At 42.7% G+C, this 26,603-nt stretch overlaps 1 protein-coding gene and 20 non-coding genes across 21 annotated transcripts; 14 read left to right on the plus strand and 7 right to left on the minus strand.

Moving 5' to 3' along the window:
- Positions 1 to 626: 626 nt before the first annotated feature.
- Positions 627 to 700, plus strand: trnam-cau (transfer RNA methionine (anticodon CAU)). Its single transcript has one exon. It is a non-coding gene; the product is annotated as a tRNA-Met (tRNA).
- Positions 701 to 1,489: 789 nt separating this feature from the next.
- Positions 1,490 to 1,572, minus strand: trnal-cag (transfer RNA leucine (anticodon CAG)). The gene has a single exon. It is a non-coding gene; the product is annotated as a tRNA-Leu (tRNA).
- A 95-nt stretch (positions 1,573 to 1,667) lies between these two features.
- On the plus strand, positions 1,668 to 1,741 carry trnam-cau (transfer RNA methionine (anticodon CAU)). Its single transcript has one exon. It is a non-coding gene; the product is annotated as a tRNA-Met (tRNA).
- Positions 1,742 to 2,531: 790 nt separating this feature from the next.
- Positions 2,532 to 2,614, minus strand: trnal-cag (transfer RNA leucine (anticodon CAG)). The gene has a single exon. It is a non-coding gene; the product is annotated as a tRNA-Leu (tRNA).
- A 95-nt stretch (positions 2,615 to 2,709) lies between these two features.
- trnam-cau (transfer RNA methionine (anticodon CAU)) lies at positions 2,710 to 2,783 on the plus strand. Its single transcript has one exon. It is a non-coding gene; the product is annotated as a tRNA-Met (tRNA).
- Positions 2,784 to 4,615: 1,832 nt separating this feature from the next.
- On the minus strand, positions 4,616 to 4,698 carry trnal-cag (transfer RNA leucine (anticodon CAG)). Its single transcript has one exon. It is a non-coding gene; the product is annotated as a tRNA-Leu (tRNA).
- A 1,305-nt stretch (positions 4,699 to 6,003) lies between these two features.
- On the plus strand, positions 6,004 to 10,709 carry LOC130092360 (uncharacterized). Its single transcript, XM_056260203.1, has 7 exons — positions 6,004 to 7,200; positions 7,318 to 7,482; positions 7,892 to 8,029; positions 8,470 to 8,550; positions 8,817 to 9,307; positions 9,423 to 9,750; positions 9,873 to 10,709. Exons 1-7 carry the CDS (start codon positions 7,129 to 7,131, stop codon positions 10,707 to 10,709), a joined length of 2,112 nt encoding a protein of 703 aa, XP_056116178.1. The 5' UTR covers positions 6,004 to 7,128.
- A 4,198-nt stretch (positions 10,710 to 14,907) lies between these two features.
- On the plus strand, positions 14,908 to 14,981 carry trnam-cau (transfer RNA methionine (anticodon CAU)). Its single transcript has one exon. It is a non-coding gene; the product is annotated as a tRNA-Met (tRNA).
- A 968-nt stretch (positions 14,982 to 15,949) lies between these two features.
- trnam-cau (transfer RNA methionine (anticodon CAU)) lies at positions 15,950 to 16,023 on the plus strand. Its single transcript has one exon. It is a non-coding gene; the product is annotated as a tRNA-Met (tRNA).
- Positions 16,024 to 16,990: 967 nt separating this feature from the next.
- trnam-cau (transfer RNA methionine (anticodon CAU)) lies at positions 16,991 to 17,064 on the plus strand. Its single transcript has one exon. It is a non-coding gene; the product is annotated as a tRNA-Met (tRNA).
- A 790-nt stretch (positions 17,065 to 17,854) lies between these two features.
- trnal-cag (transfer RNA leucine (anticodon CAG)) lies at positions 17,855 to 17,937 on the minus strand. Its single transcript has one exon. It is a non-coding gene; the product is annotated as a tRNA-Leu (tRNA).
- Positions 17,938 to 18,032: 95 nt separating this feature from the next.
- trnam-cau (transfer RNA methionine (anticodon CAU)) lies at positions 18,033 to 18,106 on the plus strand. The gene has a single exon. It is a non-coding gene; the product is annotated as a tRNA-Met (tRNA).
- Positions 18,107 to 20,115: 2,009 nt separating this feature from the next.
- trnam-cau (transfer RNA methionine (anticodon CAU)) lies at positions 20,116 to 20,189 on the plus strand. The gene has a single exon. It is a non-coding gene; the product is annotated as a tRNA-Met (tRNA).
- A 970-nt stretch (positions 20,190 to 21,159) lies between these two features.
- trnam-cau (transfer RNA methionine (anticodon CAU)) lies at positions 21,160 to 21,233 on the plus strand. The gene has a single exon. It is a non-coding gene; the product is annotated as a tRNA-Met (tRNA).
- Positions 21,234 to 22,022: 789 nt separating this feature from the next.
- Positions 22,023 to 22,105, minus strand: trnal-cag (transfer RNA leucine (anticodon CAG)). Its single transcript has one exon. It is a non-coding gene; the product is annotated as a tRNA-Leu (tRNA).
- A 95-nt stretch (positions 22,106 to 22,200) lies between these two features.
- Positions 22,201 to 22,274, plus strand: trnam-cau (transfer RNA methionine (anticodon CAU)). The gene has a single exon. It is a non-coding gene; the product is annotated as a tRNA-Met (tRNA).
- A 790-nt stretch (positions 22,275 to 23,064) lies between these two features.
- Positions 23,065 to 23,147, minus strand: trnal-cag (transfer RNA leucine (anticodon CAG)). The gene has a single exon. It is a non-coding gene; the product is annotated as a tRNA-Leu (tRNA).
- A 1,135-nt stretch (positions 23,148 to 24,282) lies between these two features.
- On the plus strand, positions 24,283 to 24,356 carry trnam-cau (transfer RNA methionine (anticodon CAU)). Its single transcript has one exon. It is a non-coding gene; the product is annotated as a tRNA-Met (tRNA).
- A 970-nt stretch (positions 24,357 to 25,326) lies between these two features.
- On the plus strand, positions 25,327 to 25,400 carry trnam-cau (transfer RNA methionine (anticodon CAU)). Its single transcript has one exon. It is a non-coding gene; the product is annotated as a tRNA-Met (tRNA).
- Positions 25,401 to 26,189: 789 nt separating this feature from the next.
- trnal-cag (transfer RNA leucine (anticodon CAG)) lies at positions 26,190 to 26,272 on the minus strand. Its single transcript has one exon. It is a non-coding gene; the product is annotated as a tRNA-Leu (tRNA).
- Positions 26,273 to 26,367: 95 nt separating this feature from the next.
- On the plus strand, positions 26,368 to 26,441 carry trnam-cau (transfer RNA methionine (anticodon CAU)). The gene has a single exon. It is a non-coding gene; the product is annotated as a tRNA-Met (tRNA).
- The last annotated feature ends 162 nt before the right edge of the window (positions 26,442 to 26,603 follow it).

A 26,603-nucleotide genomic window follows, 5' to 3' on the forward strand; every position in this document is an offset into this window, starting at 1 on the left:
AGAATCCTTGCCATGAAACTCTACTGCATCCCCAAAACTTCAGACCATGACATCACAGTCAGACTCCAAGAATCACATCGCATACTCCCCCTAAAAAGAAAAAAAAAGAAGACATGAACAGCCTTTCATAAACAAGTTCTTCTTCCGGTAAACATCAGAACGTGGTATTCTTTGAAATTCTGTTGGATCCCATTCTATAAACATGTCCAATTTCATGAAATGTCACGACTTGAAATTCCAAGAAACTGCACGAAAATGCTACCGAATCCCATACATTGCACTAAAGTGTTACTTTAAAGTCCATGTAATGCAGGTCAGTGTTACTGTAATGTTTGGTTAACTCTAGCATGAACTGAAATGCAGTGCTTTGTCAACATGAATGCATTTCTGGGTAAACTTGCCAGAGGGTTAAAGACTCTAGCTTGAGCCCGCAGCCAAAGGTTAGGTTTGTCAGAAGTGGGATTTGAACCCACGCCTCCAGGGGAGACTGCGACCTGAACGCAGCGCCTTAGACCGCTCGGCCATCCTGACGTGATGGCTGAGGGTGAGCAGTACTTTTGCAGCTGCACCGAATGGCAGATGATCTGGAAGCTAGTGCTGCACCGCTCACCCTAGCCACAGCACATGCCTCGTTGGCGCAGTTAGGCAGCGCGTCAGTCTCATAATCTGAAGGTCGTGAGTTCGAGCCTCACACGGGGCAGAGTGGTGCTTTTTGATACACGGGAGAGTGTAAAAGAAAGAGCTGCTTTTTGCATTCCCTTTTGTGCGTTTGTCCAGTCCTTCATATGCAATGTAATTGAGGTCCAGTGTTTTTGTAGGACTAATGTTGAACAAATGCAGTAATAGTATTACTCTCATATTCATGTAATATGCGTCAGTGTTGTTACAATGTTTTGTTGAGGCTAATATAATTCTTTCGTTCCAATGACATGTCTTGTCAATGCTAATGCAATGTTTTGCATGACATTCCTTGAATCTTATGCCATGACACTCCACCCCATGCCCCCAAAACCCATGACATTCAATTCCAAGAAATTTCCAAGAATCCTTGCCATGAAACTCTACTGCATCCCCAAAACTTCAGACCATGACATCACAGTCAGACTCCAAGAATCACATCGCATACTCCCCCTAAAAAGAAAAAAAAAGAAGACATGAACAGCCTTTCATAAACAAGTTCTTCTTCCGGTAAACATCAGAACGTGGTATTCTTTGAAATTCTGTTGGATCCCATTCTATAAACATGTCCAATTTCATGAAATGTCACGACTTGAAATTCCAAGAAACTGCACGAAAATGCCACCGAATCCCATACATTGCACTAAAGTGTTACTTTAAAGTCCATGTAATGCAGGTCAGTGTTACTGTAATGTTTGGTTAACTCTAGCATGAACTGAAATGCAGTGCTTTGTCAACATGAATGCATTTCTGGGTAAACTTGCCAGAGGGTTAAAGACTCTAGCTTGAGCCCACAGCCAAAGGTTAGGTTTGTCAGAAGTGGGATTCGAACCCACGCCTCCAGGGGAGACTGCGACCTGAACGCAGCGCCTTAGACCGCTCGGCCATCCTGACATGATGGCTGAGGGTGAGCAGTACTTTTGGAGCTGCACCGAATGGCAGATGATCTGGAAGCTAGTGCTGCACCGCTCACCCTAGCCACAGCACATGCCTCGTTGGCGCAGTTAGGCAGCGCGTCAGTCTCATAATCTGAAGGTCGTGAGTTCGAGCCTCACATGGGGCAGAGTGGTGCTTTTTGATACACGGGAGAGTGTAAATGAAAGATCTGCTTTCTGCATTCCCTTTTGTGCGTTTGTCCAGTCCTACATATGCAATGTAATTGAGGTCCAGTGTTTTTGTAGGACTAATGTTGAACAAATGCAGTAATAGTATTACTCTCATATTCATGTAATATGCGTCAGTGTTGTTACAATGTTTTGGTGAGGCTAATATAATTCTTTCGTTCCAATGACATGTCTTGTCAATGCTAATGCAATGTTTTGCATGACATTCCTTGAATCTTATGCCATGACACTCCACCCCATGCCCCCAAAACCCATGACATTCAATTCCAAGAAATTTCCAAGAATCCTTGCCATGAAACTCTACTGCATCCCCAAAACTTCAGACCATGACATCACAGTCAGACTCCAAGAATCACATCGCATACTCCCCCTAAAAAGAAAAAAAAAGAAGACATGAACAGCCTTTCATAAACAAGTTCTTCTTCCGGTAAACATCAGAACGTGGTATTCTTTGAAATTCTGTTGGATCCCATTCTATAAACATGTCCAATTTCATGAAATGTCACGACTTGAAATTCCAAGAAAACTGCACGAAAATGCCACCGAATCCCATACATCGCACTAAAGTGTTACTTTAAAGTCCATGTAATGCAGGTCAGTGTTACTGTAATGTTTGGTTAACTCTAGCATGAACTGAAATGCAGTGCTTTGTCAACATGAATGCATTTCTGGGTAAACTTGCCAGAGGGTTAAAGACTCTAGCTTGAGCCCGCAGCCAAAGGTTAGGTTTGTCAGAAGTGGGATTCGAACCCACGCCTCCAGGGGAGACTGCGACCTGAACGCAGCGCCTTAGACCGCTCGGCCATCCTGACGTGATGACTGAGGGTGAGCAGTACTTTTGGAGCTGCACCGAATGGCAGATGATCTGGAAGCTAGTGCTGCACCGCTCACCCTAGCCACAGCACATGCCTCGTTGGCGCAGTTAGGCAGCGCGTCAGTCTCATAATCTGAAGGTCGTGAGTTCGAGCCTCACACGGGGCAGAGTGGTGCTTTTTGATACACGGGAGAGTGTAAATGAAAGATCTGCTTTCTGCATTCCCTTTTGTGCGTTTGTCCAGTCCTACATATGCAATGTAATTGAGGTCCAGTGTTTTTGTAGGACTAATGTTGAACAAATGCAGTAATAGTATTACTCTCATATTCATGTAATATGCGTCAGTGTTGTTACAATGTTTTGTTGAGGCTAATATAATTCTTTCGTTCCAATGACATGTCTTGTCAATGCTAATGTAATGTTTTGCATGACATTCCTTGAATCTTATGCCATGACACTCCACCCCATGCCCCCAAAACCCATGACATTCAATTCCAAGAAATTTCCAAGAATCCTTGCCATGAAACTCTACTGCATCCCCAAAACTTCAGACCATGACATCACAGTCAGACTCCAAGAATCACATCGCATACTCCCCCTAAAAAGAAAAAAAAAGAAGACATGAACAGCCTTTCATAAACAAGTTCTTCTTCCGGTAAACATCAGAACGTGGTATTCTTTGAAATTCTGTTGGATCCCATTCTATAAACATGTCCAATTTCATGAAATGTCACGACTTGAAATTCCAAGAAAACTGCACGAAAATGCCACCGAATCCCATACATTGCACTAAAGTGTTACTTTAAAGTCCATGTAATGCAGGTCAGTGTTACTGTAATGTTTGGTTAACTCTAGCATGAACTGAAATGCAGTGCTTTGTCAACATGAATGCATTTCTGGGTAAACTTGCCAGAGGGTTAAAGACTCTAGCTTGAGCCCGCAGCCAAAGGTTAGGTTTGTCAGAAGTGGGATTCGAACCCACGCCTCCAGGGGAGACTGCAACCTGAACGCAGCGCCTTAGACCGCTCGGCCATCCTGACGTGATGGCTGAGGGTGAGCAGTACTTTTGCAGCTGCACCGAATGGCAGATGATCTGGAAGCTAGTGGTGCACCGCTCACCCTAGCCACAGCACATGCCTCGTTGGCGCAGTTAGGCAGCACGTCAGTCTCATAATCTGAAGGTCGTGAGTTCGAGCCTCACACGGGGCAGTGTGGTGCTTTTTGATACACGGGAGAGTGTAAATGAAAGAGCTGCTTTCTGCATTCCCTTTTGTGCGTTTGTCCAGTCCTTCATATGCAATGTAATTGAGGTCCAGTGTTTTTGTAGGACTAATGTTGAACAAATGCAGTAATAGTATTACTCTCATATTCATGTAATATGCGTCAGTGTTGTTACAATGTTTTGGTGAGGCTAATATAATTCTTTCGTTCAAATGACATGTCTTGTCAATGCTAATGCAATGTTTTGCATGACATTCCTTGAATCTTATGCCATGACACTCCACCCCATGCCCCCAAAACCCATGACATTCAATTCCAAGAAATTTCCAAGAATCCTTGCCATGAAACTCTACTGCATCCCCAAAACTTCAGACCATGACATCACAGTCAGACTCCAAGAACCACATGGCATACTCCCCCTAAAAAGAAAAAAAAAGAAGACATGAACAGCCTTTCATAAACAAGTTCTTCTTCCGGTAAACATCAGAACGTGGTATTCTTTGAAATTCTGTTGGATCCCATTCTATAAACATGTCCAATTTCATGATATGTCACGACTTGAAATTCCAAGAAAACTGCACGAAAATGCCACCGAATCCCATACATCGCACTAAAGTGTTACTTTAAAGTCCATGTAATGCAGGTCAGTGTTACTGTAATGTTTGGTTAACTCTAGCATGAACTGAAATGCAGTGCTTTGTCAACATGAATGCATTTCTGGGTAAACTTGCCAGAGGGTTAAAGACTCTAGCTTGAGCCCGCAGCCAAAGGTTAGGTTTGTCAGAAGTGGGATTCGAACCCACGCCTCCAGGGGAGACTGCGACCTGAACGCAGCGCCTTAGACCGCTCGGCCATCCTGACGTGATGGCTGAGGGTGAGCAGTACTTTTGGAGCTGCACCGAATGGCAGATGATCTGGAAGCTAGTGCTGCACCGCTCACCCTAGCCACAGCACATGCCTCGTTGGCGCAGTTAGGCAGCGCGTCAGTCTCATAATCTGAAGGTCGTGAGTTCGAGCCTCACATGGGGTAGAGTGGTGCTTTATGATACACGGGAGAGTGTAAATGAAAGATCTGCTTTCTGCATTCCCTTTTGTGCGTTTGTCCAGTCCTACATATGCAATGTAATTGAGGTCCAGTGTTTTTGTAGGACTAATGTTGAACAAATGCAGTAATAGTATTACTCTCATATTCATGTAATATGCGTCAGTGTTGTTACAATGTTTTGTTGAGGCTAATATAATTCTTTCGTTCCAATGACATGTCTTGTCAATGCTAATGTAATGTTTTGCATGACATTCCTTGAATCTTATGCCATGACACTCCACCCCATGCCCCCAAAACCCATGACATTCAATTCCAAGAAATTTCCAAGAATCCTTGCCATGAAACTCTACTGCATCCCCAAAACTTCAGACCATGACATCACAGTCAGACTCCAAGAATCACATCGCATACTCCCCCTAAAAAGAAAAAAAAAGAAGACATGAACAGCCTTTCATAAACAAGTTCTTCTTCCGGTAAACATCAGAACGTGGTATTCTTTGAAATTCTGTTGGATCCCATTCTATAAACATGTCCAATTTCATGAAATGTCACGACTTGAAATTCCAAGAAACTGCACGAAAATGCCACCGAATCCCATACATTGCACTAAAGTGTTACTTTAAAGTCCATGTAATGCAGGTCAGTGTTACTGTAATGTTTGGTTAACTCTAGCATGAACTGAAATGCAGTGCTTTGTCAACATGAATGCATTTCTGGGTAAACTTGCCAGAGGGTTAAAGACTCTAGCTTGAGCCCGCAGCCAAAGGTTAGGTTTGTCAGAAGTGGGATTCGAACCCACGCCTCCAGGGGAGACTGCGACCTGAACGCCAGCTGCCGAAGGATAGTCCGACAATATGGGGATAATGTTGAACAATGTTGAACGCCACAGCCAATCACGTAGACGCGCTATAACATTTGCAGCCAATCAGAGAGCGCCATTCTTGACATTTTCTTATCATTTTCGACATTTGACCAATCAGAGTACAAGATTTTCTTATAATTTTCGACATTTGACCAATCAGAGTAAAAAGAAATCTCGACGGCACGTTTATGCTTATCACCGCTAGGTGAAGTCAGGAAGATAGCCAAGTGTCAATCAAGTTCCCGAACTGAGCCGAAAGTGTACGGAGCGGTACGAAGTGATGATCCTCAGGGGCGTGTCAGAGGTAAAAAAAGTTCAGTTAGACGTCGAGCATCACTGTCAGGGGGGTCAGGTTGCATAATTTGAACGGAGGACTGCGAAACAAAATTTTCGGTAAATTTAACGTTATTTTCGGACAACAGGTAAGAACGAATAATGTAATTGTATATTTGAATATGTCGTGTGTGCTTTTTTAAAGAAAACCTTTTTATTATTACTAGTTTTGTCCAAAACGATTTAACCTTAACTTACCTAGCCCCCCCAAAAAAAGAAAAAAAAAAGAATGTCGGGCAAAAAATCCCATAAAGCCATGTCGGATGCTGACTGGATTTCAAGGCTAAAAAAGTTTGCCAGCACAGGAGTTTGGCCATCAAATGAGGGTAACAGGCCAGCTCCTCGACAGAAAAAGTGGCATGACGTGTATCAAAAGGTGAGTGTGCTTTTGTCACCTTTGCATGGCAGTAAGGAATAAAAATGACATTTGAATGTAAAAATGACATTTTAATGACAAATTCAATTCGTACCACTGTAGTTGAGGTCAATAAAAACATTCATGACAAAGTTATAATGGCCTCATGACCAACCACATAACAGTTTAATGTAATGTTAACCTATAAAGCTAAGTGGTTTCTTAAGTTTGATAATTAATCTGCTATGTCATGTTTATGACATATTATGTTATCTTGGTATTGTCAAGTTGTTATGACACTGACCAGTTATGATGTATTGGTTAATGTCAAGTTGTCATAACAAAGACATCTCAAACAATGTCATATTTGCATTAAAAATGTCATAATTGACCGAATGACACTTAATGGCAGTTGTCATAAACATGCATAAAACCTCCTTCATATTCATGATTATGAGGGTGTCATGTCAGTCTTATGCACACCCCTTCAAGTAAAGTGTTACCGTGTGAAATGTTCCTCACTCTTTCTCTCTAATTTTACAGTTTGTATCTCCCCTTCAAAGAACATGAATAAAAATAAATATGACACACGTCATGGAAAATGACAGTAGATTAGTTTGCCATTCCGGTTTAGTTGAAATGCATGTATTGTGTATATGACATGTGTCATAATGTTTACAGATTGAAAAATGTCCGATGCAGTCTCGCGGCCAGACGACCTTGTTCAGAGAGGTCCCAAAGTGCACGTGTGGTTTTCACACTCAAAAGGTAACAATGTGAAGATGTTGCAAGTATTAAAACATAATAATAATAATAATTTACTGAATAAATGTTTCTCGTTCAAAAGTGATTGAAGCTGATGTCTTTTTTGGTTGTCTTAAGCAGGCCACAGTCTCTACTGGACAAGCACCAATGGTTGTGGAGCAACAGTCTGCCGCTACTGGACCAGCACAGGAGGTCATGGAGCAGAGTCAACCTCAGCCTCGACTCCAGCCCCAGCCACGGCCTACTGCATCTGTGACATCTAGGATAATACCAAGTTTGTCAATGGTAATAACATTTTTATTAATACATGTATTATTAATTCAGTCATCATGCATCTACTTTCAAGTATAACCTTAATTACTGTTAATAAACACTTTATCTTACAAGCTATGTGCAAACTAGTTTTGAATCAATGTCATTTTTAAAAGGTACCTGTTGAATTACAATAATACTCACATTCTAGCAATGTCTTCCCACTCATTTTTCTATTCTAACTGTGCTTGCTTCAATCTATATAAGTAGCAGAGGGTTGTAATATGAACAAATGTACAGCAAGAAAGCAGTTAATTTAGTTATATGAAATATTGAAACAACAGATATTTTCTCATTTACCAAAAATGTAATTATATTTTCTGCCACTGTGCTGTTACAGCTTATTTTGTCATTTAGTTGAAATTGTTTTGCCCTATTTTAGTTTACCAAGCCAAGATTTGGTGGGTCCCACATTTCTGCCGCAAAGCCAAATCTAAGTGTGTCTAGGAGACCATCTCAGGTTGATGACCAACCCAGCACAGCAGTGTCCAGTGCCCCTACACCAAGCACCACTGTCTCTGTAAGTACTGGCATAATCCACATTGCATTCTATGAATACACATTCCACTCCTGTGCACACATATCTTGTATTCCAGGAAATCTTACAATAATGAAGTAATAACAGTACTATATACTCTTTGAATTAAATAGATTTTATGTACAGTACTGTTCAAAAGTTTGTGTGTTCAGTAAATTGAGACTTTTTTTCAGCAATGACACATTAATAAATACATTTGAAAATACATTAAAATAAGCAGCAATATTATTTCCCAGTATAACTGTTTTTGACTGTATTTTAATCTTCTTTCAAAAACATAAAATAAACTTACTGGCCCCAGACTTTTGAACAGCATTGTATAATTCCATCCAGGATGAGTTACAATTATTGGACAGGTATGTTTGACTGTTTCTCTTGTTATATATACAAAATCTATTATATTTCACTGCATGATTTTACAGACACAAGATCCTGGAGTTCCAGCCTCTGTCCCCAGAACCACTGCAGATGTGACCAGTCCTGAGTCTTGCGGTATTGTCTCGGTAAGCAATTTCAAATTCTATTGGTCTAAAATAATTTATTTTGCATATTAACTGTCACAACTCACTAGAGTCGCACAAAATAGCGCTAGCAGCTGACACAATTCTGAAAACATTTGGAACAAATGTACCAATTATATTCTATTACCTTAAGTACGTAATTGACATCCAATATTTTCTATTTTATGTGAGGGTAGACTTGGATAGATAAAGCGCTAATTAAATAAATGACCTGCTAGACTAAATGTTTTTTTCTTTTTCCTTCACAGACTGCTCCTTCCGGGGCGTCATTGCAAGCTCCATCTGCAGTTCGACTGCATCGTTTGTGGTCGGAGACCTTGCCGCCAGAGGACCACAGGTGGATTGCCAGCAGGCTTTTTAAAATGGGGCCCAAGGGAAAACCAGAGCTTCGAGACAACCTACAGCTCTGGTATTACCCACCACAGCCAGCACTTATTTATAACCAGGCTCCAGCTCCAGACAGATTTTTTTGTCATGCTCTGTTGCTGTGGATGCCGTACAAGCTGTGGAAGATCAAGGCTGTCTGTCCCAATTCTGCTTGCGGGCAGCATCAGCTAACAGGAGGCGGTCTGCACAAAAGGGCACGGCAGGTTCTGGACATCGATAGGATGTACAACATGGTCACAGAAACCCTCATCTGTACCAAATGTAAAGCCTCGCATGTGTCCTGGAGTCAGACTGTCCTGCAACAGCTGGATCTGGGTCATCGCTCTGAATTTCGGGTCATCCTCACGCGGAAGTAAGTACACTTTCATTCCACATCCAGTTGATAGACCATCATCACATATATTTGCAAATATTTTACAAATCAAACATGTAAAATATATGAATGTGTGGATTTTGCTTTTCCTAAGGTATGCCTGTGATATGAGAGTCATTCGGCTCCTGCGTGAGCGTGGCCTAGGCAACAGTCCCACGCGGGTCATCAAACAGCTGCGTGAGAACCACAGCGAGGAGTGGCTCCAGCGTATGGCCCGGTACACCACCCAATGTGTGGACTTCCTCAAACGACCCGGGGTGTTGCAAATACCATTCCAGGAACCCCCAGAGCCTACAGTGGTGCCAAGCTGCAAGTGGCTGCTCACCGTGTACAGCCAAGACATCCTGACAAGACTGGATGAAATCCATGCAAGGATAACATCCACGTATGGTTCAGTCTTGAAAATGGATTCCACTAAAAAGGTTAGCAGGGGATTTTTGTTCATTTATGGTGTTTACTGTTATATCATTATCAGAGCATGAGTATCATATTCTACATGGTGTGATGTTTCATTACATTGCATGCTTCCTGTCATCTACTGCAGATCACTAAGAAGCTGGCTGGGACGGCAAGGGGAACGGGACTCTGGCTTACCTCTGTTGGCAATGAGTTTGGTCAGGTGCTCATGAGTGTGCTGACAGCACAGGAAGGAGCAGGACTGGACATGATGGTCGATGGTCTGGTGAAGAGGTACCAGCAGGCTAGTGTGGATCCACCTGCTGTTTTGTATGTGGACTGTGGCTGCTGCACTGATGTGGGTGAGACCAAGCTGAAAACCAGATTCAGAGGTTGGCCTGATCTCATGATTCGCTTGGACATCTGGCATTTTATGCGCAGGATTGCCGTGGGGTGTACAACTGATGCCCATCAGCTGTATCCCATCTTCATGTCACAGCTGTCAGCGTGCATTTTTGAGTGGGATGCGGCTGATGTTTCTATGCTTCGCAAAGCAAAGAGAGAGCTGTTGTTATCCCAGGGTTGGCCTGCGCTGACAGATGAAGATGTCAACAAGCATCTTACCAGGGATGAGCTGGCACTCCATTGCCGGAGGAGGACCTGTGGAGAGGAGACTACCATCCTTCTCCTTGAGCGGCTGCTCACAGAGCTCCTGAGCAGCAAGGGCAAAGACTCCCTGGGTGTTCCTCTCCTGGACCGAGAAAGGATGGAGCACATCTGGAATGTCCAGAAGAAGCATGTGAAATGCATTCAAGACCCCCCTGGTGTTGTGCTCTATACAGAGACAGGGAGTCTAAACAAGGGAGGCGTTCTTCTGAAGACCTACAGATGTGCCAGAGGCTCCACTTCTCTCGAGTCCTTTCATTTACACCTAAACCGTTTCATCCCAGGTATTGTCTTTGTCACACACACTGTGCATGTGTAAAGAAAGAGCATTAAGTGTTTTGTATGTTTCTTTAACACCCCCTAAACACTGTTGTGTCTATTTACAGGGACCAGTGCAAACAGTCTGAACTTTCAGATTTATCTGCTGGAGGGTCTACACCGGTGGAACCAGGACCGGGAGGCTGCTTCCCTGTCATCGGAGCCATCAGCTTTGCGCAGCTACACAGGAGAACTTGTTCACTGTGTAAACAGCAATTATGAAAAGCTGTTTGGCAGGAAAGTGGTCCCCACGTTTTGTCCCCCTGCATGTTACACCGGTGAGAATTATTGTATATATTTTTTATTTTATCAACTTGCAATTTCTGTGTAACCTCCGTCTATATGTCAGATTTAATCCTATAGAGTCGATTGTATCATAATTGATATGCAAGTTTCTAAAGGCCTCTAAATGATCAACATGGTCAAAACTTTTCAGGAAACATGGCCTCTGTCGTCTGATTGATTATAGTCTTTTAATATAATTGTAAAAGTGTCCACCTTCAGCTCGTGCTTCACGTTTCTTTTCACTGTGAAACCTTTACTGATTTTTATAAAGTAATTGTAAGAATAACTTTTATATTGTTAGTAATATGTAATGACTGTAATATGTAATAAATATGTAATGACAGCTTGGGTTCACTTGATTAGAAAACCATGTTACATGTAAATATCAAAATTATCATCAGACTTTTCTCTCAGTCACCATTGTATTGCATTTCATTTCATGTTTTGCCCCCATAATTAAACGTGTTGGGCCTCTGAATAAAACAGTTTTTTTTTTCTCCTTGACGATGAGCTCTATATTCTCACACTATATGAGCTAGCCTACTACAAAAGCCTAATGTATCAAATATGATACACAACATTCTATTTAATTTCTGTTTGTTTATTGTTTTTATTTCAGGTGAGCTCATTGGAGTGCAGTATCTGTTCCAGCAGACTGGTCAGGCACTGCAGGACATGAATCCTGACTCTGAGCAGACAGCAGAGCTCATTGAGGACCTCAGTGTGGAGGAGCGAGATGAAGATGAGGGCTTCTGTGACATCAGCGAGGATCACACAATAGCAGATCCGGAGGCTGTTCTGTCACCGCCCTCTTCCACACTGACACTGGGTTCTTCCACCCTGGTCACCAGCAGTGCCACACCTGTACTGGGCTCCACATCCCCTCCACTGGTCCCTGACCCCAAACTTGGCCTCACACAGTCTCCTTCATCACCTGGACCCTCAGGGACTGCCGTCACACCTGTTCCCTCTGAAACATCTGTTTCAACTCTCCCCTCAGATCCAGAGGATGCTGGTCAGGATGATGGTGAAGAAGAGACGGTAAATACCAGTCCTTTGCATGTCTTTCAAATTAACTAGAATAATTATGATGAATTAACATCCAGTGCTTTAAATACAGACTTTCCACATATTTTAAATGTAAAAGTACAGCCTAAATTCATTTGTAAGCTGCAAATACACATCAAGTCAAGTCATCTTTATTTATTTGGTGCTTTGTAAAGAACATGTTAAGAAAATGTCAAGAATGGGGCTCTCTGCTTTGTACTATACAGTGCTTTACGGTGATAAACAGGAAAATAACACAATCAGTTATGGAATTATGCATTAGACAGATGTGATGTAATAATTGTATTGCGTGTTTGTGTTTTTTAATAGGCTGTTGACTACCAAAATGTCCCGGGTTATCAACATGTGGACCAGCTGGCAGAATATCTGGTGGATCTCCGGGCCCACACAGCCCTCAGCCTGACCAACCAGGAAGCCAACACCATTATTGCTCTTTGGCAGAACCTGGATGACCGGGACAAGGAACGGGTGGTGTATGACAGTCGATGCCGAAAGAGACTGCTGAGTGGACGCTTCAAAGTCCCGAAGAGGCCCACTCACCCTGGTGTAGAGAGCACCACCAGATGTGTGCTGGGTGCAAGCAGCTCACCTGCTCAGTGGCCTGACTGTTGCCGTCTGGTGGAGACCATCTTCATCAGACTTTGCACTGTCCACCCAAGCCCTAAAAGAAAAGGCAAGGGAGCCCTGTCAAGATGGTCTCTGATCCTGCAAGACTATCGCAGGATAAGGCAGCTTGTACTGGGCAACAGCTTGGTGATGGGAGGAACATCGATGCAGCTGGTGGAGGTTAACCAGAACACCCTGATTCAGTGGTATAACAGAAGACAGAAAAAGCAGGAGCTGTCTGTGCTGCTTCAGGGTATTCAGTTGCCTCAGCCCCTCCCTGAAGCTCCAGAGCCTCTCCAGGTTGCCAAACGTCTACGGACTGAGCCAGAACAACCAGGGGAGCAGCACCAGTACAAGCTACCAGAGAGCACAGCTGGTCAGGCAAAGCAGAGGCAGACTTCTGTTGGGCGACCCCCTCTCAGACCCAAGGCACCAGCGCAGAGTCAGATGTTGCTGACACCATCAGCACCTGGAGCATCACTGCAGATGGTCCCAAATATACTCATACCATCAGCACCAGGTTTCCAGGGTGTGCCAATGTTTCAGGGTGTGCCAATGATCCAGGGAGTTCAAATGATCCAGGGCATCCCAATGGTCCAGGGGATGCAAATGATACAGCCACTGTTACAGCCAACAGCTGTACAGGGCACTCGCTTACCCGCTGCACCAGCTGCCAATCCAGACGCCATGCCCAAGAGACCCTACAGGAGAACTGTTGCGGCCAACACTTGCAAAAAATGTGGGCAATATAAAACAAGTGCAACAGGTCATAGCCAGTACAGGGGCAGGGTGTACTGCCCACAGACTGAGACTGTTACAAAAGAGGTGTGGTTAGAGGAAATGCGCAGAACCATTCCCAAATAATGTATATATTTTCATGTACAGTATATAGCATCATGTATATAGTGTGAACAGTTGTTTAAATAGTTAATACTTGTGTTGTATATTATTTAATTTTGTTTTTTTAACGTTATTTAACATTTTAACTTTTTATTTCTTGTTTTTGAAAACCTATTTAACTTTTCATTTTATTTATTTATTTTTAAAACATGTTACCAGTATTTAACATATTAATATTCATTACTGTTCTGTTGGCATGATTGGAAAATAAAAACAAATTGGCAAGTGATTTCTTTTTGACTTTCATATATCACTAGTTCATCAGTACACTGCAACAATATAACATTTGTATATAAAAAGATAATTTGTACATTTTGTTATTCTTGTGATTGACATTTTCAGCATATTAGTAACTATTTAATGGGTTGCATTTTGTTCATTACAAATAACAGTTTTGCAAGTTTCTTGTTTGAATGTAACCTAAAAAAATGCTTAATTAGATCAATAATAATACAACAACTACTAAATAATATCACTTTTTATTGGCAATTATATATTTTTATAAAAGAATATAAAAACAACACAAACAAATTACATATGTATATTTTATTAACACTGGAAAAGTATGCATTAAAAAATTAGCTTATTTTCTTTTACTTTATTATAACAGAATGTGCTCATTTACTTTCATATAACACAATATTTCATCAGTACACTGCACCAATATAACATTTGTATTTAAAAAGATAATTTGTACATTTTGTTATTCTTGTGACAGACATTCTTCATATTAGTTACTATTTAATGATTTGCATCTTTCTTCATTGCATAATAATGCAAATAACATTATTTTTCATGATAGAATATCAAAAAACACAACAAACAAATTAAATATGTATATTTTATTAACACTGGAACAGTATGCATTCAAAAATATTGATTATTTATTCTGGAACAGTATGCATTCAAAAATATTGATTATTTATTCAAATAATACATATGACAAAAAGTTGTCTTTAGCTGGATTCGAACCCCGGTCTTGGTGAACACCTGCAATAGAAAACAGTGTAATATAAATGCGTGATTTTCACACACGAAGAAACCGGAAAATGTATCATAAGACCTATGCTAATGAAGGTATATCTTTGAACATCAAATTTCAGCCTTTCTTTTCTTCATTTTTTCTTTCTCTTCTTCCCCCTCTCTTTTTCTTCCTTCCCCCTTTTCTTCCCTTCTTCCCCACCTTTGTTGGACTATTGTTCCCCAGCTTGAACGCAGCGCCTTAGACCGCTCGGCCATCCTGACGTGATGGCTGAGGGTGAGCAGTACTTTTGCAGCTGCACCGAATGGCAGATGATCTGGAAGCTAGTGCTGCACTGCTCACCCTAGCCACAGCACATGCCTCGTTGGCGCAGTTAGGCAGCGCGTCAGTCTCATAATCTGAAGGTCGTGAGTTCGAGCCTCACACGGGGCAGAGTGGTGCTTTTTGATACACGGGAGAGTGTAAATGAAAGATCTGCTTTCTGCATTCCCTTTTGTGCGTTTGTCCAGTCCTTCATATGCAATGTAATTGAGGTCCAGTGTTTTTGTAGGACTAATGTTGAACAAATGCAGTAATAGTATTACTCTCATATTCATGTAATATGCGTCAGTGTTGTTACAATGTTTTGTTGAGGCTAATATAATTCTTTCGTTCCAATGGCATGTCTTGTCAATGCTAATGTAATGTTTTGCATGACATTCCTTGAATCTTATGCCATGACACTCCACCCCATGCCCCCAAAACCCATGACATTCAATTCCAAGAAATTTCCAAGAATCCTTGCCAGGAAACTCTACTGCATCCCCAAAACTTCAGACCATGACATCACAGTCAGACTCCAAGAATCACATGGCATACTCCCCCTAAAAAGAAAAAAAAAGAAGACATGAACAGCCTTTCATAAACAAGTTCTTCTTCCGGTAAACATCAGAACGTGGTATTCTTTGAAATTCTGTTGGATCCCATTCTATAAACATGTCCAATTTCATGAAATGTCACGACTTGAAATTCCAAGAAAACTGCACGAAAATGCCACCGAATCCCATACATCGCACTAAAGTGTTACTTTAAAGTCCATGTAATGCAGGTCAGTGTTACTGTAATGTTTGGTTAACTCTAGCATGAACTGAAATGCAGTGCTTTGTCAACATGAATGCATTTCTGGGTAAACTTGCCAGAGGGTTAAAGACTCTAGCTTGAGCCCGCAGCCAAAGGTTAGGTTTGTCAGAAGTGGGATTCGAACCCATGCCTCCAAGGGAGACTGCGACCTGAACGCAGCGCCTTAGACCGCTCGGCCATCTTGACGTGATGGCTGAGGGTGAGCAGTACTTTTGGAGCTGCACCGAATGGCAGATGATCTGGAAGCTAGTGCTGCACCGCTCACCCTAGCCACAGCACATGCCTCGTTGGCGCAGTTAGGCAGCGCGTCAGTCTCATAATCTGAAGGTCGTGAGTTCGAGCCTCACACGGGGCAGAGTGGTGCTTTTTGATACACGGGAGAGTGTAAATGAAAGATCTGCTTTCTGCATTCCCTTTTGTGCGTTTGTCCAGTCCTACATATGCAATGTAATTGAGGTCCAGTGTTTTTGTAGGACTAATGTTGAACAAATGCAGTAATAGTATTACTCTCATATTCATGTAATATGGGTCAGTATTGTTACAATGTTTTGTTGAGGCTAATATAATTCTTTCGTTCCAATGACATGTCTTGTCAATGCTAATGTAATGTTTTGCATGACATTCCTTGAATCTTATGCCATGACACTCCACCCCATGCCCCCAAAACCCATGACATTCAATTCCAAGATATTTCCAAGAATCCTTGCCATGAAACTCTACTGCATCCCCAAAACTTCAGACCATGACATCACAGTCAGACTCCAAGAATCACATCGCATACTCCCCCTAAAAAGAAAAAAGAAGAAGACATGAACAGCCTTTCATAAACAAGTTCTTCTTCCGGTAAACATCAGAACGTGGTATTCTTTGAAATTCTGTTGGATCCCATTCTATAAACATGTCCAATTTCATGAAATGTCACGACTTGAAATTCCAAGAAACTGCACGAAAATGCCACCGAATCCCATACATTGCACTAAAGTGTTACTTTAAAGTCCATGTAATGCAGGTCAGTGTTACTGTAATGTTTGGTTAACTCTAGCATGAACTGAAATGCAGTGCTTTGTCAACATGAATGCATTTCTGGGTAAACTTGCCAGAGGGTTAAAGACTCTAGCTTGAGCCCGCAGCCAAAGGTTAGGTTTGTCAGAAGTGGGATTCGAACCCACGCCTCCAGGGGAGACTGCGACCTGAACGCAGCGCCTTAGACCGCTCGGCCATTCTGACGTGATGGCTGAGGGTGAGCAGTACTTTTGGAGCTGCACCGAATGGCAGATGATCTGGAAGCTAGTGCTGCACCGCTCACCCTAGCCACAGCACATGCCTCGTTGGCGCAGTTAGGCAGCGCGTCAGTCTCATAATCTGAAGGTCGTGAGTTCGAGCCTCACACGGGGCAGAGTGGTGCTTTTTGATACACGGGAGAGTGTAAATGAAAGATCTGCTTTCTGCATTCCCTTTTGTGCGTTTGTCCAGTCCTACATATGCAATGTAATTGAGGTCCAGTGTTTTTGTAGGACTAATGTTGAACAAATGCAGTAATAGTATTACTCTCATATTCATGTAATATGCGTCAGTGTTGTTACAATGTTTTGGTGAGGCTAATATAATTCTTTCGTTCCAATGACATGTCTTGTCAATGCTAATGCAATGTTTTGCATGACATTCCTTGAATCTTATGCCATGACACTCCACCCCATGCCCCCAAAACCCATGACATTCAATTCCAAGAAATTTCCAAGAATCCTTGCCATGAAGCTCTACTGCATCCCCAAAACTTCAGACCATGACATCACAGTCAGACTCCAAGAATCACATCGCATACTCCCCCTAAAAAGAAAAAAGAAGAAGACATGAACAGCCTTTCATAAACAAGTTCTTCTTCCGGTAAACATCAGAACGTGGTATTCTTTGAAATTCTGTTGGATCCCATTCTATAAACATGTCCAATTTCATGAAATGTCACGACTTGAAATTCCAAGAAAACTGCACGAAAATGCCACCGAATCCCATACATCGCACTAAAGTGTTACTTTAAAGTCCATGTAATGCAGGTCAGTGTTACTGTAATGTTTGGTTAACTCTAGCATGAACTGAAATGCAGTGCTTTGTCAACAAGAATGCATTTCTGGGTAAACTTGCCAGAGGGTTAAAGACTCTAGCTTGAGCCCGCAGCCGAAGGTTAGGTTTGTCAGAAGTGGGATTCGAACCCACGCCTCCAGGGGAGACTGCGACCTGAACGCAGCGCCTTAGACCGCTCGGCCATCCTGACGTGATGGCTGAGGGTGAGCAGTACTTTTGCAGCTGCACCGAATGGCAGATGATCTGGAAGCTAGTGCTGCACCGCTCACCCTAGCCACAGCACATGCCTCGTTGGCGCAGTTAGGCAGCGCGTCAGTCTCATAATCTGAAGGTCGTGAGTTCGAGCCTCACACGGGGCAGAGTGGTGCTTTTTGATACACGGGAGAGTGTAAATGAAAGAGCTGCTTTCTGCATTCCCTTTTGTGCGTTTGTCCAGTCCTTCATATGCAATGTAATTGAGGTCCAGTGTTTTTGTAGGACTAATGTTGAACAAATGCAGTAATAGTATTACTCTCATATTCATGTAATATGCGTCAGTGTTGTTACAATGTTTTGTTGAGGCTAATATAATTCTTTCGTTCCAATGACATGTCTTGTCAATGCTAATGCAATGTTTTGCATGACATTCCTTGAATCTTATGCCATGACACTCCACCCCATGCCCCCAAAACCCATGACATTCAATTCCAAGAAATTTCCAAGAATCCTTGCCATGAAACTCTACTACATCCCCCAAAACTTCAGACCATGACATCACAGTCAGACTCCAAGAATCACATGGCATACTCCCCCTAAAAAGAAAAAAAAAGAAGACATGAACAGCCTTTCATAAACAAGTTCTTCTTCCGGTAAACATCAGAACGTGGTATTCTTTGAAATTCTGTTGGATCCCATTCTATAAACATGTCCAATTTCATGAAATGTCACGACTTGAAATTCCAAGAAAACTGCACGAAAATGCCACCGAATCCCATACATCGCACTAAAGTGTTACTTTAAAGTCCATGTAATGCAGGTCAGTGTCACTGTAATGTTTGGTTAACTCTAGCATGAACTGAAATGCAGTGCTTTGTCAACATGAATGCATTTCTGGGTAAACTTGCCAGAGGGTTAAAGACTCTAGCTTGAGCCCGCAGCCAAAGGTTAGGTTTGTCAGAAGTGGGATTCGAACCTACGCCTCCAGGGGAGACTGCGACCTGAACGCAGCGCCTTAGACCGCTCGGCCATCTTGACGTGATGGCTGAGGGTGAGCAGTACTTTTGGAGCTGCACCGAATGGCAGATGATCTGGAAGCTAGTGCTGCACCGCTCACCCTAGCCACAGCACATGCCTCGTTGGTGCAGTTAGGCAGCGCGTCAGTCTCATAATCTGAAGGTCGTGAGTTCGAGCCTCACACGGGGCAGAGTGGTGCTTTTTGATACACGGGAGAGTGTAAATGAAAGATCTGCTTTCTGCATTCCCTTTTGTGCGTTTGTCCAGTCCTACATATGCAATGTAATTGAGGTCCAGTGTTTTTGTAGGACTAATGTTGAACAAATGCAGTAATAGTATTACTCTCATATTCATGTAATATGCGTCAGTATTGTTACAATGTTTTGTTGAGGCTAATATAATTCTTTCGTTCCAATGACATGTCTTGTCAATGCTAATGTAATGTTTTGCATGACATTCCTTGAATCTTATGCCATGACACTCCACCCCATGCCCCCAAAACCCATGACATTCAATTCCAAGAAATTTCCAAGAATCCTTGCCATGAAACTCTACTGCATCCCCAAAACTTCAGACCATGACATCACAGTCAGACTCCAAGAATCACATCGCATACTCCCCCTAAAAAGAAAAAAAAAGAAGACATGAACAGCCTTTCATAAACAAGTTCTTCTTCCGGTAAACATCAGAACGTGGTATTCTTTGAAATTCTGTTGGATCCCATTCTATAAACATGTCCAATTTCATGAAATGTCACGACTTGAAATTCCAAGAAACTGCACGAAAATGCCACCGAATCCCATACATTGCACTAAAGTGTTACTTTAAAGTCCATGTAATGCAGGTCAGTGTTACTGTAATGTTTGGTTAACTCTAGCATGAACTGAAATGCAGTGCTTTGTCAACATGAATGCATTTCTGGGTAAACTTGCCAGAGGGTTAAAGACTCTAGCTTGAGCCCGCAGCCAAAGGTTAGGTTTGTCAGAAGTGGGATTCGAACCCACGCCTCCAGGAAGACTGCGACCTGAACGCAGCGCCTTAGACCGCTCGGCCATCCTGACGTGATGGCAGAGGGTGAGCAGTACTTTTGGAGCTGCACCGAATGGCAGATGATCTGGAAGCTAGTGCTGCACCGCTCACCCTAGCTACAGCACATGCCTCGTTGGCGCAGTTAGGCAGCGCGTCAGTCTCATAATCTGAAGGTCGTGAGTTCGAGCCTCACACGGGGCAGAGTGGTGCTTTTTGATACACCGGAGAGTGTAAATGAAAGAGCTGCTTTTTGCATTCCCTTTTGTGCGTTTGTCCAGTCCTTCATATGCAATGTAATTGAGGTCCAGTGTTTTTGTAGGACTAATGTTGAACAAATGCAGTAAAAGTATTACTCTCATATTCATGTAATATGCGTCAGTGTTGTTACAATGTTTTGTTGAGGCTAATATAATTCTTTCGTTCCAATGACATGTCTTGTCAATGCTAATGCAATGTTTTGCATGACATTCCTTGAATCTTATGCCATGACACTCCACCCCATGCCCCCAAAACCCATGACATTCAATTCCAAGAAATTTCCAAGAATCCTTGCCATGAAACTCTACTGCATCCCCAAAACTTCAGACCATGACATCACAGTCAGACTCCAAGAATCACATGGCATACTCCCCCTAAAAAGAAAAAAAAAAGAAGACATGAACAGCCTTTCATAAACAAGTTCTTCTTCCGGTAAACATCAGAACGTGGTATTCTTTGAAATTCTGTTGGATCCCATTCTATAAACATGTCCAATTTCATGAAATGTCACGACTTGAAATTCCAAGAAAACTGCACGAAAATGCCACCGAATCCCATACATCGCACTAAAGTGTTACTTTAAAGTCCATGTAATGCAGGTCAGTGTTACTGTAATGTTTGGTTAACTCTAGCATGAACTGAAATGCAGTGCTTTGTCAACATGAATGCATTTCTGGGTAAACTTGCCAGAGGGTTAAAGACTCTAGCTTGAGCCCGCAGCCAAAGGTTAGGTTTGTCAGAAGTGGGATTCGAACCCACGCCTCCAGGGGAGACTGCGACCTGAAGGCAGCGCCTTAGACTGCTCGGCCATCCTGACGTGATGGCTGAGGGTGAGCAGTACTTTTTGGAGCTGCACCGAATGGCAGATGATCTGGAAGCTAGTGCTGCACCGCTCACCCTAGACATAGCACATGCCTCGTTGGCGCAGTTAGGCAGCGCGTCAGTCTCATAATCTGAAGGTCGTGAGTTCGAGCCTCACATGGGGCAGAGTGGTGCTTTTTGATACACGGGAGAGTGTAAATGAAAGATCTGCTTTCTGCATTCCCTTTTGTGCGTTTGTCCAGTCCTACATATGCAATGTAATTGAGGTCCAGTGTTTTTGTAGGACTAATGTTGAACAAATGCAGTAATAGTATTACTCTCATATTCATGTAATATGCGTCAGTGTTGTTACAATGTTTTGTTGAGGCTAATATAATTCTTTCGTTCCAATGACATGTCTTGTCAATGCTAATGTAATGTTTTGCATGACATTCCTTGAATCTTATGCCATGACACTCCACCCCATGCCCCCAAAACCCATGACATTCAATTCCAAGAAATTTCCAAGTATCCTTGCCATGAAACTCTACTGCATCCCCAAAACTTCAGACCATGACATCACAGTCAGACTCCAAGAATCACATCGCATACTCCCCCTAAAAAGAAAAAAAAAGAAGACATGAACAGCCTTTCATAAACAAGTTCTCTTCCGGTAAACATCAGAACGTGGTATTCTTTGAAATTCTGTTGGATCCCATTCTATAAACATGTCCAATTTCATGAAATGTCACGACTTGAAATTCCAAGAAAACTGCACGAAAATGCCACCGAATCCCATACATTGCACTAAAGTGTTACTTTAAAGTCCATGTAATGCAGGTCAGTGTTACTGTAATGTTTGGTTAACTCTAGCATGAACTGAAATGCAGTGCTTTGTCAACATGAATGCATTTCTGGGTAAACTTGCCAGAGGGTTAAAGACTCTAGCTTGAGCCCGCAGCCAAAGGTTAGGTTTGTCAGAAGTGGGATTCGAACCCACGCCTCCAGGGGAGACTGCGACCTGAACGCAGCGCCTTAGACCGCTCGGCCATCCTGACGTGATGGCTGAGGGTGAGCAGTACTTTTGCAGCTGCACCGAATGGCAGATGATCTGGAAGCTAGTGCTGCACCGCTCACCCTAGCCACAGCACATGCCTCGTTGGCGCAGTTAGGCAGCGCGTCAGTCTCATAATCTGAAGGTCGTGAGTTCGAGCCTCACACGGGGCAGAGTGGTGCTTTTTGATACACGGGAGAGTGTAAAAGAAAGAGCTGCTTTCTGCATTCCCTTTTGTGCGTTTGTCCAGTCCTTCATATGCAATGTAATTGAGGTCCAGTGTTTTTGTAGGACTAATGTTGAACAAATGCAGTAATAGTATTACTCTCATATTCATGTAATATGCGTCAGTGTTGTTACAATGTTTTGTTGAGGCTAATATAATTCTTTCGTTCCAATGACATGTCTTGTCAATGCTAATGCAATGTTTTGCATGACATTCCTTGAATCTTATGCCATGACACTCCACCCCATGCCCCCAAAACCCATGACATTCAATTCCAAGAAATTTCCAAGAATCCTTGCCATGAAACTCTACTGCATCCCCAAAACTTCAGACCATGACATCACAGTCAGACTCCAAGAATCACATGGCATACTCCCCCTAAAAAGAAAAAAAAAGAAGACATGAACAGCCTTTCATAAACAAGTTCTTCTTCCGGTAAACATCAGAACGTGGTATTCTTTGAAATTCTGTTGGATCCCATTCTATAAACATGTCCAATTTCATGAAATGTCACGACTTGAAATTCCAAGAAAACTGCACGAAAATGCCACCGAATCCCATACATCGCACTAAAGTGTTACTTTAAAGTCCATGTAATGCAGGTCAGTGTTACTGTAATGTTTGGTTAACTCTAGCATGAACTGAAATGCAGTGCTTTGTCAACATGAATGCATTTCTGGGTAAACTTGCCAGAGGGTTAAAGACTCTAGCTTGAGCCCGCAGCCAAAGGTTAGGTTTGTCAGAAGTGGGATTCGAACCCACGCCTCCAGGGGAGACTGCGACCTGAACGCAGCGCCTTAGACCGCTCGGCCATCCTGACGTGATGGCTGAGGGTGAGCAGTACTTTTGGAGCTGCACCGAATGGCAGATGATCTGGAAGCTAGTGCTGCACCGCTCACCCTAGCCACAGCACATGCCTCGTTGGCGCAGTTAGGCAGCGCGTCAGTCTCATAATCTGAAGGTCGTGAGTTCGAGCCTCACACGGGTCAGAGTGGTGCTTTTTGATACACGGGAGAGTGTAAATGAAAGATCTGCTTTCTGCATTCCCTTTTGTGCGTTTGTCCAGTCCTACATATGCAATGTAATTGAGGTCCAGTGTTTTTGTAGGACTAATGTTGAACAAATGCAGTAATAGTATTACTCTCATATTCATGTAATATGCGTCAGTATTGTTACAATGTTTTGTTGAGGCTAATATAATTCTTTCGTTCCAATGACATGTCTTGTCAATGCTAATGTAATGTTTTGCATGACATTCCTTGAATCTTATGCCATGACACTCCACCCCATGCCCCCAAAACCCATGACATTCAATTCCAAGAAATTTCCAAGAATCCTTGCCATGAAACTCTACTGCATCCCCAAAACTTCAGACCATGACATCACAGTCAGACTCCAAGAATCACATCGCATACTCCCCCTAAAAAGAAAAAAAAAGAAGACATGAACAGCCTTTCATAAACAAGTTCTTCTTCCGGTAAACATCAGAACGTGGTATTCTTTGAAATTCTGTTGGATCCCATTCTATAAACATGTCCAATTTCATGAAATGTCACGACTTGAAATTCCAAGAAACTGCACGAAAATGCCACCGAATCCCATACATTGCACTAAAGTGTTACTTTAAAGTCCATGTAATGCAGGTCAGTGTTACTGTAATGTTTGGTTAACTCTAGCATGAACTGAAATGCAGTGCTTTGTCAACATGAATGCATTTCTGGGTAAACTTGCCAGAGGGTTAAAGACTCTAGCTTGAGCCCGCAGCCAAAGGTTAGGTTTGTCAGAAGTGGGATTCGAACCCACGCCTCCAGGAAGACTGCGACCTGAACGCAGCGCCTTAGACCGCTCGGCCATCCTGACGTAATGGCTGAGGGTGAGCAGTACTTTTGGAGCTGCACCGAATGGCAGATGATCTGGAAGCTAGTGCTGCACCGCTCACCCTAGCTACAGCACATGCCTCGTTGGCGCAGTTAGGCAGCGCGTCAGTCTCATAATCTGAAGGTCGTGAGTTCGAGCCTCACACGGGGCAGAGTGGTGCTTTTTGATACACCGGAGAGTGTAAATGAAAGAGCTGCTTTTTGCATTCCCTTTTGTGCGTTTGTCCAGTCCTTCATATGCAATGTAATTGAGGTCCAGTGTTTTTGTAGGACTAATGTTGAACAAATGCAGTAAAAGTATTACTCTCATATTCATGTAATATGCGTCAGTGTTGTTACAATGTTTTGTTGAGGCTAATATAATTCTTTCGTTCCAATGACATGTCTTGTCAATGCTAATGCAATGTTTTGCATGACATTCCTTGAATCTTATGCCATGACACTCCACCCCATGCCCCCAAAACCCATGACATTCAATTCCAAGAAATTTCCAAGAATCCTTGCCATGAAACTCTACTGCATCCCCAAAACTTCAGACCATGACATCACAGTCAGACTCCAAGAATCACATGGCATACTCCCCCTAAAAAGAAAAAAAAAAGAAGACATGAACAGCCTTTCATAAACAAGTTCTTCTTCCGGTAAACATCAGAACGTGGTATTCTTTGAAATTCTGTTGGATCCCATTCTATAAACATGTCCAATTTCATGAAATGTCACGACTTGAAATTCCAAGAAAACTGCACGAAAATGCCACCGAATCCCATACATCGCACTAAAGTGTTACTTTAAAGTCCATGTAATGCAGGTCAGTGTTACTGTAATGTTTGGTTAACTCTAGCATGAACTGAAATGCAGTGCTTTGTCAACATGAATGCATTTCTGGGTAAACTTGCCAGAGGGTTAAAGACTCTAGCTTGAGCCCGCAGCCAAAGGTTAGGTTTGTCAGAAGTGGGATTCGAACCCACGCCTCCAGGGGAGACTGCGACCTGAACGCAGCGCCTTAGACTGCTCGGCCATCCTGACGTGATGGCTGAGGGTGAGCAGTACTTTTTGGAGCTGCACCGAATGGCAGATGATCTGGAAGCTAGTGCTGCACCGCTCACCCTAGACATAGCACATGCCTCGTTGGCGCAGTTAGGCAGCGCGTCAGTCTCATAATCTGAAGGTCGTGAGTTCGAGCCTCACATGGGGCAGAGTGGTGCTTTTTGATACACGGGAGAGTGTAAATGAAAGATCTGCTTTCTGCATTCCCTTTTGTGCGTTTGTCCAGTCCTACATATGCAATGTAATTGAGGTCCAGTGTTTTTGTAGGACTAATGTTGAACAAATGCAGTAATAGTATTACTCTCATATTCATGTAATATGCGTCAGTGTTGTTACAATGTTTTGTTGAGGCTAATATAATTCTTTCGTTCCAATGACATGTCTTGTCAATGCTAATGTAATGTTTTGCATGACATTCCTTGAATCTTATGCCATGACACTCCACCCCATGCCCCCAAAACCCATGACATTCAATTCCAAGAAATTTCCAAGAATCCTTGCCATGAAACTCTACTGCATCCCCAAAACTTCAGACCATGACATCACAGTCAGACTCCAAGAATCACATCGCATACTCCCCCTAAAAAGAAAAAAAAAGAAGACATGAACAGCCTTTCATAAACAAGTTCTCTTCCGGTAAACATCAGAACGTGGTATTCTTTGAAATTCTGTTGGATCCCATTCTATAAACATGTCCAATTTCATGAAATGTCACGACTTGAAATTCCAAGAAAACTGCACGAAAATGCCACCGAATCCCATACATTGCACTAAAGTGTTACTTTAAAGTCCATGTAATGCAGGTCAGTGTTACTGTAATGTTTGGTTAACTCTAGCATGAACTGAAATGCAGTGCTTTGTCAACATGAATGCATTTCTGGGTAAACTTGCCAGAGGGTTAAAGACTCTAGCTTGAGCCCGCAGCCAAAGGTTAGGTTTGTCAGAAGTGGGATTCGAACCCACGCCTCCAGGGGAGACTGCGACCTGAACGCAGCGCCTTAGACCGCTCGGCCATCCTGACGTGATGGCTGAGGGTGAGCAGTACTTTTGCAGCTGCACCGAATGGCAGATGATCTGGAAGCTAGTGCTGCACCGCTCACCCTAGCCACAGCACATGCCTCGTTGGCGCAGTTAGGCAGCGCGTCAGTCTCATAATCTGAAGGTCGTGAGTTCGAGCCTCACACGGGGCAGAGTGGTGCTTTTTGATACACGGGAGAGTGTAAAAGAAAGAGCTGCTTTCTGCATTCCCTTTTGTGCGTTTGTCCAGTCCTTCATATGCAATGTAATTGAGGTCCAGTGTTTTTGTAGGACTAATGTTGAACAAATGCAGTAATAGTATTACTCTCATATTC

The sequence above is a fragment of the Rhinichthys klamathensis genome, unplaced genomic scaffold (assembly GCF_029890125.1).
Source record: "Rhinichthys klamathensis goyatoka isolate OS25496 unplaced genomic scaffold, OSU_Roscu_1.1 h1tg000176l_1, whole genome shotgun sequence".
Taxonomy (NCBI): Eukaryota; Metazoa; Chordata; class Actinopteri; order Cypriniformes; family Leuciscidae; genus Rhinichthys; species Rhinichthys klamathensis.